Genomic DNA, 16,778 nt, shown 5'->3' with positions numbered 1-16,778 from the left:
TAGATAATATTTCTTTCTCTATATCAGACTGTACATGAAGCCACACGTGGTTGTGAAGTCTCTGTCAATCCATGTGGTGTCCTCTGACTCGAGCTACATGCCTGAGTATGTCACCGTCTCGGCAGGGCCCAGCATTAGAAGCTTCAGAGAAATAAAAGATGTCAGGATTCCAAGGTCGGTTTTCTGCTCATGTTTCATACTATTTAAAGCTCTTTACTGTTTTTAGCCACTGTTATTGAAAAATAATCTTTATAAATTAGAATTATATATGTTTTGTAAGGTTCAAGTCAAATGATCTTTTTCAATATTTTACATAATTTATTTCTCAGTATTATTATTAATTTTTATAAGGTTTTTATTCAATTAAACATGATATTTATTGTTGCAATTAATTTTTTAATTGATTTAATTTTTTTCAGCAACATTTCTGGAGATTTTGTTATATTGAAGGATGCCAAATGCCACTATCCAAGTAAGCCATTTGATGGTTTTGATACTTTAATGAATGTATATGTTTTGCTCAATAGTTTTTCCACAGTTGAAATTTATCAATTCATTCCAAGAATTGTATCTGTCAGCCTTTTTTATGTAAAATTGACAGAATTTGCACCTTTTTAGATTCACCATAATGTGTATTTAGTTTTCTTTTCAATATTTTGTTAAATATCTTGAAACAAATTGAATACTACTAGCTTACTCTAGCCCACCTCTGGCTTAAAATTATCTGAAGCCAAAGTTAATGAAGAACATTCTTCTCACTTTTGAGAGCTTTCTTGAAGATAACAGTAATGTTTGCCAAATCTCATTTGTACCCTTTGGGTAAGTTTGCTCCTTGCATATAAAGCCCTTGTTATTTTTGGCTTTTTAACCCATGATTTGGCTTTTATTTTAGTTGTCCAGATAAACATCCGTAAGTGCCGCAATGATGGCTGTGACACCAGAGTGCATGGAGTGAAGGCAGTTGGATATAAGTACGTTTGTTATCTTATTCAGGCTTGAATATTGGTAATGACTAGGCACTTCTGATGTTTTGTCATCTTAGGAATCGTTACTGGTTGCAGACAATTGTACTGGAAGGCAACTTTGTGTCAGCTGTGGTTGCTTACTACACATTCTCAATGAAATTGTTTCCATTCAGCTAAATATTGAAATGATTCATACTGTACATTGCTTAAATTGCCATAATTGATTGGCAGTAGACATTGGTACTGGAATACTTGTTACAACCCAGAATACAAAGAAGAGGGGAGTAAACTTTTTAACACCCTGTCAGTCTCTCTATCCATCAATGTACATTTTATATTTATATAAACATCAATACCATTACTGCTGTAATCAGTTGAAAATATAATTTTCACTTCCCTTAGAAACTTTAGTATCATGTACTAAATTTAGAATTTAGTATCATGTACTTGCATTTCTAGACTGAAAGTTGATGTGGCATTATTTTATTGTTATTTCTGCTAAACCCATATCCAATACTGTATCCACTTGTAGCCATATTGTGTGTTTCTCCTCCATTACAGAGTAGTAAAGGATGCGGGCGTGAGTGTGTCTGACTCAGCCTCGGTCTGGTTCCTGCAGGTGCTTGCTTCCACGGTAACAGCCTCCATTCCAATGGCCCCAGTGCTGCAGAAAAACATTCTGGAGCATACTAAGTGAGTGCAAAACTTTGGTCAATATTTTGGAACCAACATCCCATGTTAGTTCATAACATGGAGATAAATATGTTAAAATACCAAGTCAGGCCCTCTTGTTATAATGATGTGTTCTTAACTCTCATATAAATCAAGTTCAGATAGTGAAAAACAAACCAACATGTGATGTGATGTAAAGTGACTTCTTTAAGTTTATTTATTAGATCTGTTAATCATTTTTTAAACAAGATACATTGAGACGAGTAAGAATTGCAAACTTTTGGTACTGTCTATAAATGCACTTATAAGAACCTGAATGTGTTCTTAAGCTTTGAAGTAATGGGAAAAAAAAGATTTCATCATCAGTTATATATTTGAGCCTCATTTTGGAAAAATTATGCTTAATGCATGTATGCACATTGTTGTCCTTGATTAGCCAGGCTAATTATGAACAACACTTTCTGCCAGCACTTGATTTTTGTTTAGGTTAAGAAGAGACATCATTTAAACGTAAATTTCCATAAAAGCAGAAAGTATCATCCCTGATTAGCCTGTGCAGATCTGCATTAAGCCCAGTCCTCCTAGAACACTGTTTATTTGTTGTACTATGTATGCAGGACTGCCCTGGAGCACATTCCTCCCCTGTCCCTGAGTCCAGCCAGCTCGGAGAAACCTGCCTTCCTCACCAAGCTGGTTCTGCTGGAAGTAGAGAAGTTTATCACCAATGTGGCCATGTAAGTTGCACTGCATTCAGGGAGTAAAGACCTCGTCCAACCCTTACCTTACCATTTTTGTGCCATCTTTAGTTGTTTGCTGGTCTCATTGCCAATCATTGTTTTATCGTCTCAAAGTCAAACACTTTTCATTAATCCAAACTCATCAGCAAATTTGCCTCAGTGAAATAGTTATGGCCTCAAAAATTCTAAAATTGACCCTTTTTTCATCAAATCTTCAGATTGAGATTCTTTGGTCTGATTTGTTAATTGGTAACCAAATTTGGCTCAACGTGAATTTGGCCCTTGATTTGTATAAATTGTATTTTTTTAGTTTTCCCCCCTATTCCAAAAAGTTTGTATTTAGTCTTCACTCAAATTTTAAATCTCTTTGGAAACTATCTATTTGAATATTTGAATGTTCAATTGAATTATTTCTATTTGAATAGTTAAAAAGCCTTTCAAATACACTTAATAATTTAACATTTGCAGAAAGTATTTGCCGTAACTATAAAATAAGAAATATAAATGAAATAATGGTCTATATGGTCCCATGTCATACTGAGATATTGAATACATGTGTACACAGCATGGTATTAGTCCCCACCTATATTGATGCTGGTATTAGTAATCCAGATCTGTTCATTGGGTGGTTACAGGCATTTCTTTTACACATGATAACAGTATTAAGACAACATTATAAAGAAATTTAGTCAGACATCCAGTGCTGAGAAATTATGAAACAAATGATAAATGCAATATTGTTTTTTCTATGTTACTTTATTGATAAAGATATGTGGCTTTTTCAACCCTTGTAAGTACAATGGAAATGGGTGCTTCAGTAGTTTAGCATTGTTTGTAGTCCATAAACATAAGAAAGCACAAGTCTTTAAATGAAGATGTGAAAAAACTGGAAATTCTGTACTTAAATTCACAACTTATGATCATCACAGACTTTTGCCAGAAAATGTAAAGTTGTTTACAGCATTCATGGGACTTGTGATACAATTATTTGAAATGACCTGAAATTGAAGCTGCCTAAACAGATGCCGTGTGCATTTATGTAACATTTATGTATAATTACATGCAGAATATCACAGTCTCAGATTTTTAAAAAGAAAACTGAATCAACAGCAGGAAACAATCATCAATGAAATTGAATTAGGTGCAGTTATATCTAGTCAGAAGATGGCAAAATAAAATAACACCATATAAAAATAAATATCTAAGTGTGCAACAATGCATTCTGTGGTTTAACATATTCTGCAAAATCACTTTTATGTGGGTGCCATTAATTTTTTGTGGAAGTCTATAATAGACCAATCTACGAATATCCTGACAAACAATTAGTCCCAATGTTTTGAAGACTGAATTAAAGCAGGGATGAATGCCTTAATATTCAACGTAGTTCTTACACAGATGATGCATTTGATTTGCAATCCAGATACTGTACTTCTCACTTTGGATTGTCTAGGTGGATAAGTTAGGATAAGCATTAATACTTGAAATTTTTATACCCAGTCTGTGAACTGTGTTTTTAGAGATTTATGCAACTTACCAAGACAATTTCCAAAGTTTTTTTCTGTCTCAGCATTAGAAAATTTGCAGAATTTCATGGCAACAAATACATGTATAAATGATTTTGCAGTTATCATTACAATAATTAATTCCACACATTATTCTCACTTTGGTTAATCCCCAATGTTTATTGATTTCAGTCATGACCATAACATGATACGGGATGGCATACAACTCTTGTTGGCATTTAATCTGGCAAGGGGAAACATCGGGGGTCTGCTGAGGACCATGAAAATATTGCAGGGTAAGCAGCTTACTTTAATACAATGTTCTTTCTGAATGAATGTGGTTTATCAAGGACACTAACATTTACCTATTTAGAATCACATTGACCTTATTTAACTATTTTTGTTGCATTGACCTCTCATTTCAATCAAATTTACCTCCCATTTTTATAACCACCTTTGTATAAGTTAGGGTGTATTGCTTTTCGTTGGTCGGTCTGTCTGTATGTATGTCAGTTCATAGACCTTTCATGTAAAAGGTCACGTTCACAGGGGCTTTTATCATGAAATAGTTCATCGCACAATATCCAGAAACCCTTTATATCAGATAAATTAGTAATCTGATAAGTCTTGGTAAAGAATGATTGTTGATTTTTTTTAATATCATGTTTTACAAACATTTTCTTGCCCTGTTACATATTAAAATGACTTGTCATTTATCTATAACTGATTTCATGGGCCTCTCATATACATATTCTAGGTTTCAAGGACCTCACAATTACCCATTCCTGACTACATGGACCTGACATTTTCCTATCTCAGATCATATTTACCTCATATTTATGTTTGATCACATTGATCTCTCATTTATGTATTGCAGATCACATTGATCTCTCATTTATGTATTGCAGATCACATTGATCTCTCATTTATGTATTGCAGATCACATTGATCTCTTATTTATGTATTGCAGATCACGTTTATTTCTCATTTATGTATTGCAGATCACATTGATCTCTCATTTATGTATTGCAGATCACATTGATCTCTCATTTATGTATTGCAGATCACATTGATCTCTCATTTATGTATTGCAGATCACATTGACCTTACCCTGCCCTGTATGAAGCTTATGGCCAAGATGTTTAAGGCAAGGGATGTGTGCTGGGAAAACTCAGGTATTGTCTGTGTGGTAGCGTGACATTTTCTCATTACTGTAAATGCTGGTTCATTTAAATTGTATGCCGCAATTGAGCACAAAGACATCAAAGTTAGCATTTGAGATCACGTAACGTTGGCATTCTGTAGTGTGTGTAATTTGTTTGCTTGTTATTATTCTAGAGGCCAAAGTTTTGTCTCAATCTTGATGAAACTAGGTCTAAATATTAATTTAAATATTATGAGGCCATGTTTGAATCTGGGTCATGTGTCCAAAATGTAAGGTATAATCTTTGTTTTAATCTCGAGCTCTCCAGTAGCCTTATTTATCTATCAGTCTCAGTCAGTTTATTGTCTCTTTTTCTAGAAGAAATGCTTTTTTTAGTTAACATATACTTAACAACATTTTAAAGTCAAACATATTCAACTTGTGCAATCATGTTCATTTGTGTTTGAAGGTCATCATCTGCCCTTGACCCTGGCTGGGTGTGATGCAGGCAACAAGGAGTCCAAACCGGAGAGTGTGCTGGGGGCAGAGTCATCAGGGGGTAGGGAGACTATAGCTTGTTTTATAAAACCTTGTAATTTCTTAATAATTAACACTTTAGTTAGCATTCACAAAGCTTGAAATCATAACTTTAGTCATACCTAAATTTAAGGTCAAATTGTCTTGGTTAAATCCAATGATTTCTGCTTGCCATAGAAATTTACAAATTAGTAATGTTAGCGATGTTAGTTTATTTTAACATTACCAATTAATAATGTACGTAATATTTACTTGTAAAATGTAGAAAAACCTCTTCACAAATTGCCAGAGACTTTCAGAGTTTTGTTAAGTTTCCCCATGGAGCTTTGCAAAAAATGGCCCAGTTCCCTGTCTACAAATGTTCTTAAGCTTGAGCTTAGGCTTAATGGTCAATATTTTTAATTGAGTCTAAGTTTGGTTGTGAAAACATTTTTTCGTCCTTTAGGCCTGTTATTAGCAGTGAGACAGCTATGGCTTTGACAATTTGTTTATTTGTGTTCAATATTCGACAATGGCACATGTTTTTCTTAAATCTATGAGAGCTGTGCTTAGTGCATGTGGTAAAGTGTTGTCCAGGAGTTCCCTGTGCTGTCAGCTTTTCAACAATATATTCTGCTATTTTCGTTTAAAGCCATACTCTTCTAAAAGGAAAATCCAGACCAGGCGTTAAGTTACATCCAAAATAAGCCTGAGTGGACTGCATTAACTAATCTGGGAGGATACTTAGCGCACAGGCATTTTGCCCGTTTTTTCCAGTGTATATTTTTCAAAGTCTTGGCCAATAGAAAGACTGCTATGTGTGATTTACACTTGTTAAATACTGCAGTTAAACATTCAATTTTTATGAATAATATTTGAATTGTGAAATCTTTACAAAGTTATTCAAGCATGCCTTCTCCATTTTGAAGCAGTTGTTTGCTGTTAGGAAACTTCAACGCACTAGTATTTTCACATTAAACAAGGCATCTCATTGGGTTATCAAATAATTATTATCATGTAATCACAGTCTAAAGATTTCGACGCCAATACATGTAGATGGTCAATTTAGATGATTTAAGGTAAGTATTATTGGAATTTGTTTTGTTTTCAGAATTTGTAACTGATGATGGCCAAACTAAGGTCAACATGATATTCAAGTCCCAGGAGTTGGTCCAGCTGACAAAGATCAAACTCAAGGTAGCCTTAACTTCTGTAATGGCAGAGTTATTTCTGTTTATGCACGATGTCTTTTGAATCTTGTGCGCATGCTTTAAAAATTGCATATTGCAATTGATATTCCGATTCAAAAATAAGTATTCATGGTGGTCTTATCATAAAAAAAATTATACACACTTACTGAAATAAAGCCAAGTTTACTCATTGGGAGTTTATTTTGACAATGCACACTTGATGACGGGGAAAAATACATCAGTTTTCTATTTCTATCTTAGAATACCACTTAAAGACTGCCTTATTGTAAATTGACTGTGCATTCCTTGGTCTGGTTTTAGGTGTCTGCAGGCTCAAAGGGAGCAAAGAGAGGGCTGGTGTTTGTATACAGAGATTTGTAAGCGATTACCATATTTTTATTTAGTTTTTGAAATAGCTGAGCTTTTTTTTGTTCCATATCTTTAAAAAAAACTTTTTGGTGCTTATATTTTAAAAGGATTTAATTAGTATTTCTTCCAGATTTAAAACGTGTTCATGATCAGGCATATTTTGTTTCTTTAATGTGTTTTTTTCACCAAGAATAGCTTGTCCTAGCATTATGGAATTTCATGCCTCAAACATTACAATTGAAAATGTTGTCTTTTAAGTTTTATTGCTTTTTAAGAGGATACAAAGTGTGAGTTTCAGCGTAATGATAGTCGTTGTACCTGATGTTCCCTGTGTGTTGTAGAGAGGATTTCAATCAGGAGAGACACCTGAGCCGTTTCTCAGGTTATGACTCCTGGGCCAAGATAGAGTACCAGTTCTGTGTTCAGGTGCGCAACGCAGGCATCGCTGGCAAGCCTGACAACCCTGTGGCGTACTTTACCCTGGACGAGGAGTGGTAACACAATTTGTCTCCCTTTTTTTATGCCCCCGGTAGGGTGGCATATAGCAGTTGAACTGTCCGTCAGTCAGTATGTCAGTCTGTCCGTCCGTCCGAAAAAAACTTTAACATTGGCCATAACTTTTTAAATATTGAAGATAGCACCTTGATATTTGGCATGCATGTGTATCTCATGGAGCTGCACATTTTGAGTGGTAAAATTTCAAGGTGAACATCATCCTTCAAGGTCTAGGGTTGAAAAAAAAAAGTCAAGGAAAGTAATAAGCTTTAAATGGACATAGTTATCTGACCTGCTCACATATATATTTTTGTTAAATAAATCAAAGCGGCGCAGTAGGCGGAATGGTGTTTCTGACAAACACATTGTGGTAAAAGGTCAAGGTCATCCTTTACGGTCTACGGTAAAAAATACAGATTTAAGGGAAGTAATAAGCTTTAAAAAGGGAGATAATTATTCAATATTGAACATAGCCACTTTATATATTTGGCATGCATGTGTATCTCATAGAGCTGCACATTTTGAGTGGTGAATCTACAGTCACGGTAGTGGCTTTTAATAATTTGCTACTAAAAATAGACATTTGTTACAGACAATTATTTTTAAGGGAATTAATTTATATAATTATAAATCTCATATTATATATATCCTTACCAAGAACTGAAGTTCTTTTCACAGTTACTGTACAGATTTATTATTTTGATTATTTATATTATATTTATAACCCAAATGATTGATTTGACAAAGTTTTTTTTTAGGGGGCATTGTGTTTCTGACAAACACATCTCTTATTCTCTCTGCTGTCTTATTTGCTGACCATAACGAGTCAATTTATATTTAGTATATTTAGCATTTTTGGCCATTATTAAGTAGGACACAGAAAATTAATAAATAAATAGCTAAATCTACATTTTGTAATGGTTAATTTCATTATTAAATGTTATTTATATAATGCCTTTCTCATCAATTTATATTCACAACTTATTTTTATTCCTTTCTGTGTATTTAGGATTGTGCAAGCTTGATTGGGGAATGTTGTTTATTCCAATTGTGGAAAATAAAGCTATAGGAATGTAGCCCTATAATGAAACTCGTAGTAATAGAAAATCAATCCAACTAGACATATGTTTTTTTCTGGATTATTAAGCAGCCTGTAAATATTGATATCAATTTTCACATTAAGCAAGACTCTGGGAAGATTGGACTGAATGCATGTGCTTAAGGTACTGTGCCATATTGGCCTGTACAGCCGGCAGGGACAAAACTGTCTGCCTTGACTGAATTTTCATCTGAAAGAGACTGCATTTGAATGAAAAAAATTCATTAAAGCGGAAAGCGTCGTCTTATCTGGGACTATACCTTATGAACATGGTTTTGGCCATGTTTTCCCAGAGACAGACTCAAATAGAGTGTGATGTCACAGAAGCTAAAAATAAAACCGTTAATACATTAATATAAATGTGAACGAGCTTCAGAAGCATAACCAGGATAGCTCCAGACCAGCCTGCGCATTCATACAGTCTTGTCAGGAGCTACCCAGTCCGCTACTGAGACCATGAAACCTTGTGTGACTTTATGGCGGACATCGTAGCTCCAGACCAGAATGCGCATTCATACAGTCTTGTCAGGAGCTACCCAGTCCGCTACTGAGACCATGAAACATTGTGTGACTTTATGGTGGACATCGTAGCTCCAGACCAGAATGCGCAATAGCGCAGGCTGATGTTGAGCACTGCTGGAAGCATGTGGCATAAGACAATGTCCCATGATGTGGCCTTTTTAATCTAGTTTGGCTGTCAGATTTGATGTTTTATATGTTTGTCTGAATTTAAATGCTTTAATTTCTTGTGTTTATTTTCAGTGATGAGATAGACATTACAATGTCCTGGTACCCTGTTGGCCAGGTAATGTTTCCACTTGACAATTGAACTCCTTTATACAGAAAAATGTTTGATATTATAGTCCTGCAATCCAAATTTGTTTGTTAAATATCTTCTTGTTTTTGTCGTATCTTTGAAAGGTGAAAATGCTGTTTTGGATGTTGATAGTAAAGGCCCACGTTGAAAATGTAATGCCCATGTAGCATGAAAAAAGTACAATACGATTAATATGAAAGTCGTTTTTAATGAGTAAATTAAATGATGAACTATTAATGCATGTTTTCAATTGTCTTTTGTATTGAATCTAAGAATTGTGCTGTCACATGTCCCTCTGACATGGGACCAAACAAGGTTAGGAGAGTTAACATATAATTGGTCTTAATCTCTAAATAGCTATTCATCATGTACTGTTCCTATTTCAACTATAAAGTAATGTTCATTTCATAACTGTTTCAGTACATTCTGGTGAAGTTTCTTGAGCCACGTCAGCTGAGTGCCAACAAAATGGGCATTGTGAATATCAAGTTCTATGGATTTGCGAGGAAACCTGTACTTGTAGAGGACCAGATTGTGGTAGGAATTTGTTTGCTGTAAAACCATTTATAAATTATTCTGAAATAGATGCATTTCATCGTAGCTTGGTTACATAACATCTATAATTCTTTGAAAAAACAAAATGATGCAAATCATAATGATAAGTTTATCATGAAAGGGAATCATGATCCATATGTTGGCCCTGAAATAAACAACCCTGAATACTTAAAAGGTCACATGTTGGATACTTTTGTGATCCTTAAAATGGTTTTATAAAATCAATGGAGTATCTTTGGAAATGCTTAAATGTGCGCCATAAATTTTGTTATTTCTTTGAGAATGGGGTTCTATTATGGACCAAACTTGTACATAACAACTGATAAGTGTGTCTGTGCCTTGTTCACAGGTGAAGCACCCTCCAAACCCAGAGAAGCAGCAGCAGTGCTCCAGTCTGGAGATCATACAGCATGTGTCCACCTTCCTGATAGACCTGTGTCAGGACCTTGTACAGAAGAAGGCATTGGGCTCTAAACCAGAGATCCTGGACATGTCGGACATACCCCTTGATGTGGTGTGTCACCTGTATCAGGTGTTTAAATCAAGGTATTTGATGGCTTAATTATGTTTGCTGGTAAAATAGAACTTATAAATTTCCAATGGTTAAATGATAAAATCTTGATATTTAATATTATTTTACAAGTTATTTGTATTTATCCATGGCATGAACATTACTTTTAAGGATATGATAAAAAACATGAACTTTCACAATCTGAAAAATATTTGTATTGAGTTTATTCTATCCAAATGCCATAAGAAAAGGGTGATTGTCAAAATTTTGATTTACTCAATAATTGTTACAATGTTTTCTTCTTTAAAAGACTATTGGTGCTGTACATACATGAACAGCAATTACACTAATCACCATATGGGAAGTAGAGAATCTGCAGATAAGAGATAAAATAAAATCAGGACAAGCTGGTCATATTTTGCATGACATCATTTCTAATTACACTTTTATCAATTTTCTAATTACTCATTATGCTGATAAGGTTGCATCATGGGGAAGTTTTTTATTTGCTCTTAGTTGCATGACTGTCATTTTTATGCCCCCGGTAGGGTGGCATAAAGCAGTTGAACTGTCCTTCAGTCCGTCAGTCAGTCTGTTCGTCCGTCCGAAAACTTTAACGTTGGCCATATTGAAGAAAGCAACTTGATATTTGGCGTGCATGTGTATCTCATGAAGCTGCACATTTTGAGTGGTGAAAGGTCAAGGTCATCCTACAAGGTCAAAGGTAAAAAAAAAAAAATCCAAGGGAAGTAATAAGCTTTAAGGGGAGACAATTTCTATTTATCATTTGGCATGTATAGATCATTTTTACAAGGGAAGTAATATTTTTTAAAGGGATATAATCAAAAACAAAAATAACTAAATAACTAATAAATAACTCAATCAAAGCGGCGCAGGAGGGGGAATTGTGTTTCTGACAAACACATCTCTTGTTAACTTCAATTTGATAATAAGATAAGTAGTGAAGGTGGGGTTTACTGGTGGAGTTACACTGTGGTAGGCAAAACTGTTTTTGATTTGACTTTTAATTAAAATTAAAAGTTGATTTGCTTATTTCCTGACTCAACTTTTGACAATAAATCCAGTTTGGCCAGGATTTTCTTGCCTATGGCAAAATCCTCTTACATAGCAATTGGGTAAGACTATATACATATAACACTGTTTCAGGGAGGATGCTAAGTGGCAGGAGTGCAGTGAGAAGATGTTACAGCTGATATTCTGTCTGCTGCCTGCACTGACAAATCTATCAGGAGAGAGCAAGGTACCCATTTACTGTCTTTCTTCAATACTCTTTGACTCAATTATGCTGATGTTTTGTTGAGATGTTGACCCTCTAATGCAGCTTCTGTCTGTGAACATAAGTTAAGATATGTTGCTGTAAATTTTGCGTTTTATTCTAAATGACAAAACATCAGTTGATTTATTTGGTGCAAATTTTTCATTTAATTTACTCTTTGCTCTCCATTCTAAAATAACAAGTAGACTTTCATATGATTTTTCAAAAGATAGGCTGGGTGTGCTTGTCTTTCACCTGTCATATTTCAAATAATATCAATGCAAAGAAGTTACATACATGTAATGGACTACATTAAAACAGTATCTACTTAGTATACTCACCTCAGCATGAAATGCTCATGGTAAGCTATTGGAATACAGCTATGTTCATTGTCTTTGATGTTTGTCAATGTGTCATCTTTTGCTGCAAACAACAGCTCCATAGCAGCTGGGCAAATTTTAATGAAAATTAAGTGAAATGTTCCTTTGGTAGTTCAATATGAAGAGTTTTCAAATCAATCCAGTTTGTTGATTCATAATTTCATGGGACCCAAATATGCAAACTTCAATAATTTCTGTTAAACAGCAAGTTTAAATATTTGCTGTGTTACATCATATTGTGATTCTCTATCAATTTTGCTCAAATTACGTCCCTAGGGTCGAAACTAGCTTTGCCCCTGAGAAGGCCAGTTATCTGTTGACTTATATTCTGAAAATATTTAAAATCTTGTCTGAAACAACCAAGACATATTGCGTTTTTCAGTAGAGCGTTTAAAGATCCTCAGGGTCCTCTTGTAAGAATTTGTCCTTTTATGCATTCCTACAGTATTAGTGTGAATTATAGTGTCTAAAAAAGAGTCTACTTAATGTTTCAGTCATCAGCGGAAATGCTGTTCCAGCACTTGTGTACCCAGGTTGACTGAGTCTACTTAATGTTTCAGTCGTCAGCGGAAATGCTGTTCCAGCACTTGTGTACCCAGGTTGACTGAGTCTACTTAATGTTTCAGTCATCAGCGGAAATGCTGTTCCAGCACTTGTGTACCCAGGTTGACGGCAGCACTCTAGAGCCAGAATCTAGGCTGAGTAGACTCACCAAACAACTCATCATTGATGGTAATGTAACATTCACATAGAAGCAAGGTGGTCTTTAACTGTGAAATTGGGGGGAAAAAAATATTTAAAATTCAGTGCATGGTAAAATGTAGGATTTTTTAACATGTAAAACAATTACAAAATAAAAAGTGATGTATGATTTCAAGAACTTATATGACAATCAATGGTAGGATTAATAATATTTTAATGATGAGTAATGTCTAATACCGGTAAGTAATATAGAAAATGATGTGTAATGGAATGAATATGATACCCTGTCAATTGTGGTAAGCTTATTTCAACAACTCTCTTCATACTTTTTAAAATGTAGAGCTATCTTTGTAGGAGCTGCAGTGTTTTTCTCTGACAAGGAGGCCAGAAAAAGACAGCTCTTCACAATGATGCACAAAGTTGAGGTAAACAGGACACGTATGATGTGTTATATGTGTTACAATAAGAACATTTATAACTTTTAGCAGATTTCCTGATACAGTTATTGTGAAACCTTTTGAACATTATAGTTTTCACATTTTGTGTTAAATCTTAATGAAACTTTCTCAGAGTTGAGTTCACAAATTGTTCCGCACCCTTTGAAAGATGTCAACAAGGGAGTGTGTCAGTTTTCTTCTTTGGAAACAGTGAACCCCTATGAATACTATAGAAGTGTCATGTTTTGTCCAGTGTTCATGAAACTAACATAGAACCTTTTTTTATTGATATACATTTTTTTACTACTCAAAATTTGCTTAGGATCACTTTTTAAAGTATGTGTAATTTGAAGTTCACCCCTAGCTAGATTCAGCCAGCGTCATGCATCAATGATAAATCAATAGATAAAAATAAAATCAACAACACACATTCTAATATCAAAACCTGCAAAATAACAATTTAAATAAAATTAAATTAAATTGAAGATAATGTGAAAATAAAAAGTGATCCTTAGCAAATTTAAAGTAGAATGTTTGTGATCACTCTAGAAGTCACATTTCAAACTTCATGGAACCTGCTATAACTATTTTTTGTTCTTATAATATCTTAGCCAAGTTTGAAACTGGTGCCAGTTTGTTAAAAACATAGCAACAAAGGGTTGGAGCAGTTTTCATTGTATGTAACATGTTTTTGCATAAAACATTTTGAGTACATTTGTTATGATTATATCTCAATAAATCTTAACATTCTTCCTTGTAAAAAGCAAGATAAGATGCAATTTGTAAAAAGCAAGATAAGATGCAATATTTATGCCCCCCTTTGAAGAAGAGGGGGTATATTGCTTTGCTCATGTCGGTCTGTCGGTCGGTGTGTCAGTCCGTCCACCAGGTGGTTTCCGGATAATAACTCAAGAACGCTTGGGCCTGATCATAAAACTTCATAGGTACATTGATCATGACTCGCAGATGACCCCTATTGATTTTGAGGTCACTAGCTCAAAGGTCAAGGTCATGGTGACCCGAAATAGTAAAATGGTTTTTGGATGATAACTCAAGAAAGCATATGTGGCCAACAGGGCGAACTCTGAACAATATAACTGAAGCAACTGGTCTGTAATCCTAAATCTATAATTAACAGTCCAATGAAACATCATCCTTTGAGTAAAATAAAGTGGATCAGTAAATTTTTTATCAGAATATGAGATTTTTTGTATATTTTGTTTATTAAATATTGTGTTAATGTTAAATTTTGTTGATTAATATAAATATAAGCAGGACAGGGGAGGTAATACACTATTATATCTTTCTTATATACAGGGGAAACAAATGCAATAAGTTTAAATTTCATGTTTAATAAATAGAGGATATTTGTTCATGTCAGTGTGAGATTATTTGTTATTTTTTATGATCACATTTTAATCTTAAATTGACAAAACAACACTTACCTGAATACCACAATGGATCCCACCCAAACAATACCCCACGCCCCAACCAGCATCCCTTCCCCCCCCCCAACCTCACCCCCCCCCCCCCAATTTTTTTTTTAAACATCATCTTATAAATTACCCCACCCCACATTATACCCCCCTCTCACCCCCCACACCCCCTACCCCCCCCCCCAGCCCCCCACCACCACCCAAAAAAATACCCCCCTACGTCCCCCACCCCCCCCCCCCCCCCCCAAAAAAAAAAATTTTTTTTTTAAAACATCTAATAAATTACCACACCCCACATTATAACCCCCTCTCACTCCCCCATACCCCCCCCCCCTACCCCCCACCCCCCAAAAAAAAAAAGTTTTTTTAAACATCTAATAAATTACCACACCCCACATTATACCCCCCTCTCACCCCCCCCCTACCCCCCACCCCCCCCCCCAAAAAAAAAAAAAAAAATTTTTTTTTAAACATCTTATAAATTACCACACCCCACATTATAACCACCCCCCCAACCCCCCCCCCCTTCCCCTACCCCCCCCCACCCCCCACCCCCCACCCCTCCCCCCTCCAAAAATTTTTTTTTTTAAACATCTTATAAATTACAACACCACACATGATACCCCCCTCTCACCCCACCCCCCCCCCCCAAAAAAAAATACATTTTTTTTTAACATCTTATAAATTACCACACCCCACATTATACCCCCCTCTCACTCCCCCATTGATCATGACTGGCAGATGCCCCCATTGTTACTGTGATGCCTGTGACAAAGTGGTGCAGAGGTATGAGTGACAAAGTCTCAAGATAGATGTAAGCCTGGCTAATGCAGTGCCCACAGGCTAATCAGGGACAAAACTTTCCGCCTAAAATGTAGTTTTTGCTAAGAATAGACCATTGAAATGAAAAATACAAAGCGGAATAAATTGTGGAAAGTGTTGTCTTTGATAAGCCTGTGTGGACTGCACAGGCTAATCTGGGCTGACTCTTAATGCATATGCATTAAACCCTGTTTGTTCAGAGGGGGGCTTGCATATACATTTTCAGACTCTGTCGGATATGCCGTCTGTGATGCTGGTGTTCCAGTCTCTGTGTCAGTTCTTCAGTACGGTTGACTCAAAGGGACTTCTAGATCTGCCAAAAAATCCTGATAAGGTAAGCACATTATGTTTATACTTAAACTGAAGCTTTTATGCATTTGCAATTATTTAAATTCTATGAAAATCATACAAATTGAATGAGCTACAATTTCTTCAAAAAGAAATATACAAACATATGTATGCAGTCCAACCTGCCACAGCGACCACCTGTCCAAAACGACCACATCGATTTCACCCCAAATGATTTCACTATATTTGTTACCTGCGAATAACGCCTGCCTGCAAACAGCGACCAGAGACTGCCATTTTACATTCCCAAAAGTCAATTTTGATAGCTAACAACAACCACTTCATCGACCAGCGACGGTCATTTTACATTTACAAAAGTCGTTTTACTAACAAAATTGTTTTGATTTACATAATATAAAGTTTTATAACGAATAATTTGGATTTGACAAAACAACATACATTAAAAGTTCCTCGTGATTTTTCTAATTATTCTGCAGTCGACACAACTGAGTCCAAATTCCAGCTAACTTACACCCTCCGGACTAATATAAGCCATTAAACAAATCAAGTGAGCGCTAGCCCATACATATATGTGTCTTTCTTGTTGGTACATTTTCATTGTTGTTATGTTTACAATATATGCTGTCAATTAATATCATGTATCATTTATTTTTTTGCTATTGGGCAGTGATACATAGGAAAGTACTTTTGTCTGTGATTTTAGTTTGATATACATTATTACATTACCAGCAAGTTGACATATTTGTATGTGTATGGCCTACGCCTTGGAAAAACAGGGCTTGATTCATGTATGTAAAGTGTCATCCCAGATAAGCCTGTGCAGTCTGCACAGGCTAATCAAGAA

General features: G+C 35.2%; 1 protein-coding gene across 4 annotated transcripts in view; it reads left to right on the top strand.

Annotated features, from left to right (window-relative positions):
* The window catches only part of LOC127868799 (zinc finger ZZ-type and EF-hand domain-containing protein 1-like), a 108,649-nt gene that overhangs the window by 15,382 nt on the left and 76,489 nt on the right, over positions 1-16,778 (top strand). For all 4 annotated transcript variants that reach the window (XR_008044252.1, XM_052410874.1, XM_052410873.1 and 1 more), the window contains exons 10-27: positions 28-174; positions 420-472; positions 893-971; positions 1,527-1,658; positions 2,255-2,371; positions 4,069-4,172; positions 4,971-5,051; positions 5,490-5,579; positions 6,648-6,733; positions 7,048-7,103; positions 7,437-7,589; positions 9,452-9,494; positions 9,927-10,043; positions 10,411-10,607; positions 11,740-11,833; positions 12,855-12,960; positions 13,285-13,355; positions 15,852-15,959. Coding sequence is in view for 3 of the 4 variants with exons in the window: in XM_052410874.1 (XP_052266834.1) it covers positions 28-174; positions 420-472; positions 893-971; positions 1,527-1,658; positions 2,255-2,371; positions 4,069-4,172; positions 4,971-5,051; positions 5,490-5,579; positions 6,648-6,733; positions 7,048-7,103; positions 7,437-7,589; positions 9,452-9,494; positions 9,927-10,043; positions 10,411-10,607; positions 11,740-11,833; positions 12,855-12,960; positions 13,285-13,355; positions 15,852-15,959 (1,834 nt within the window). In the remaining variant the exon portion in view is untranslated. The remainder of the gene's footprint in view (positions 1-27; positions 175-419; positions 473-892; positions 972-1,526; positions 1,659-2,254; positions 2,372-4,068; positions 4,173-4,970; positions 5,052-5,489; positions 5,580-6,647; positions 6,734-7,047; positions 7,104-7,436; positions 7,590-9,451; positions 9,495-9,926; positions 10,044-10,410; positions 10,608-11,739; positions 11,834-12,854; positions 12,961-13,284; positions 13,356-15,851; positions 15,960-16,778) is intronic.

Source organism: Dreissena polymorpha, chromosome 2 (genome assembly GCF_020536995.1).
Source record: "Dreissena polymorpha isolate Duluth1 chromosome 2, UMN_Dpol_1.0, whole genome shotgun sequence".
Taxonomy (NCBI): domain Eukaryota; kingdom Metazoa; phylum Mollusca; class Bivalvia; order Myida; family Dreissenidae; genus Dreissena; species Dreissena polymorpha.
This window is presented reverse-complemented; position numbering and strand designations above follow the sequence as displayed.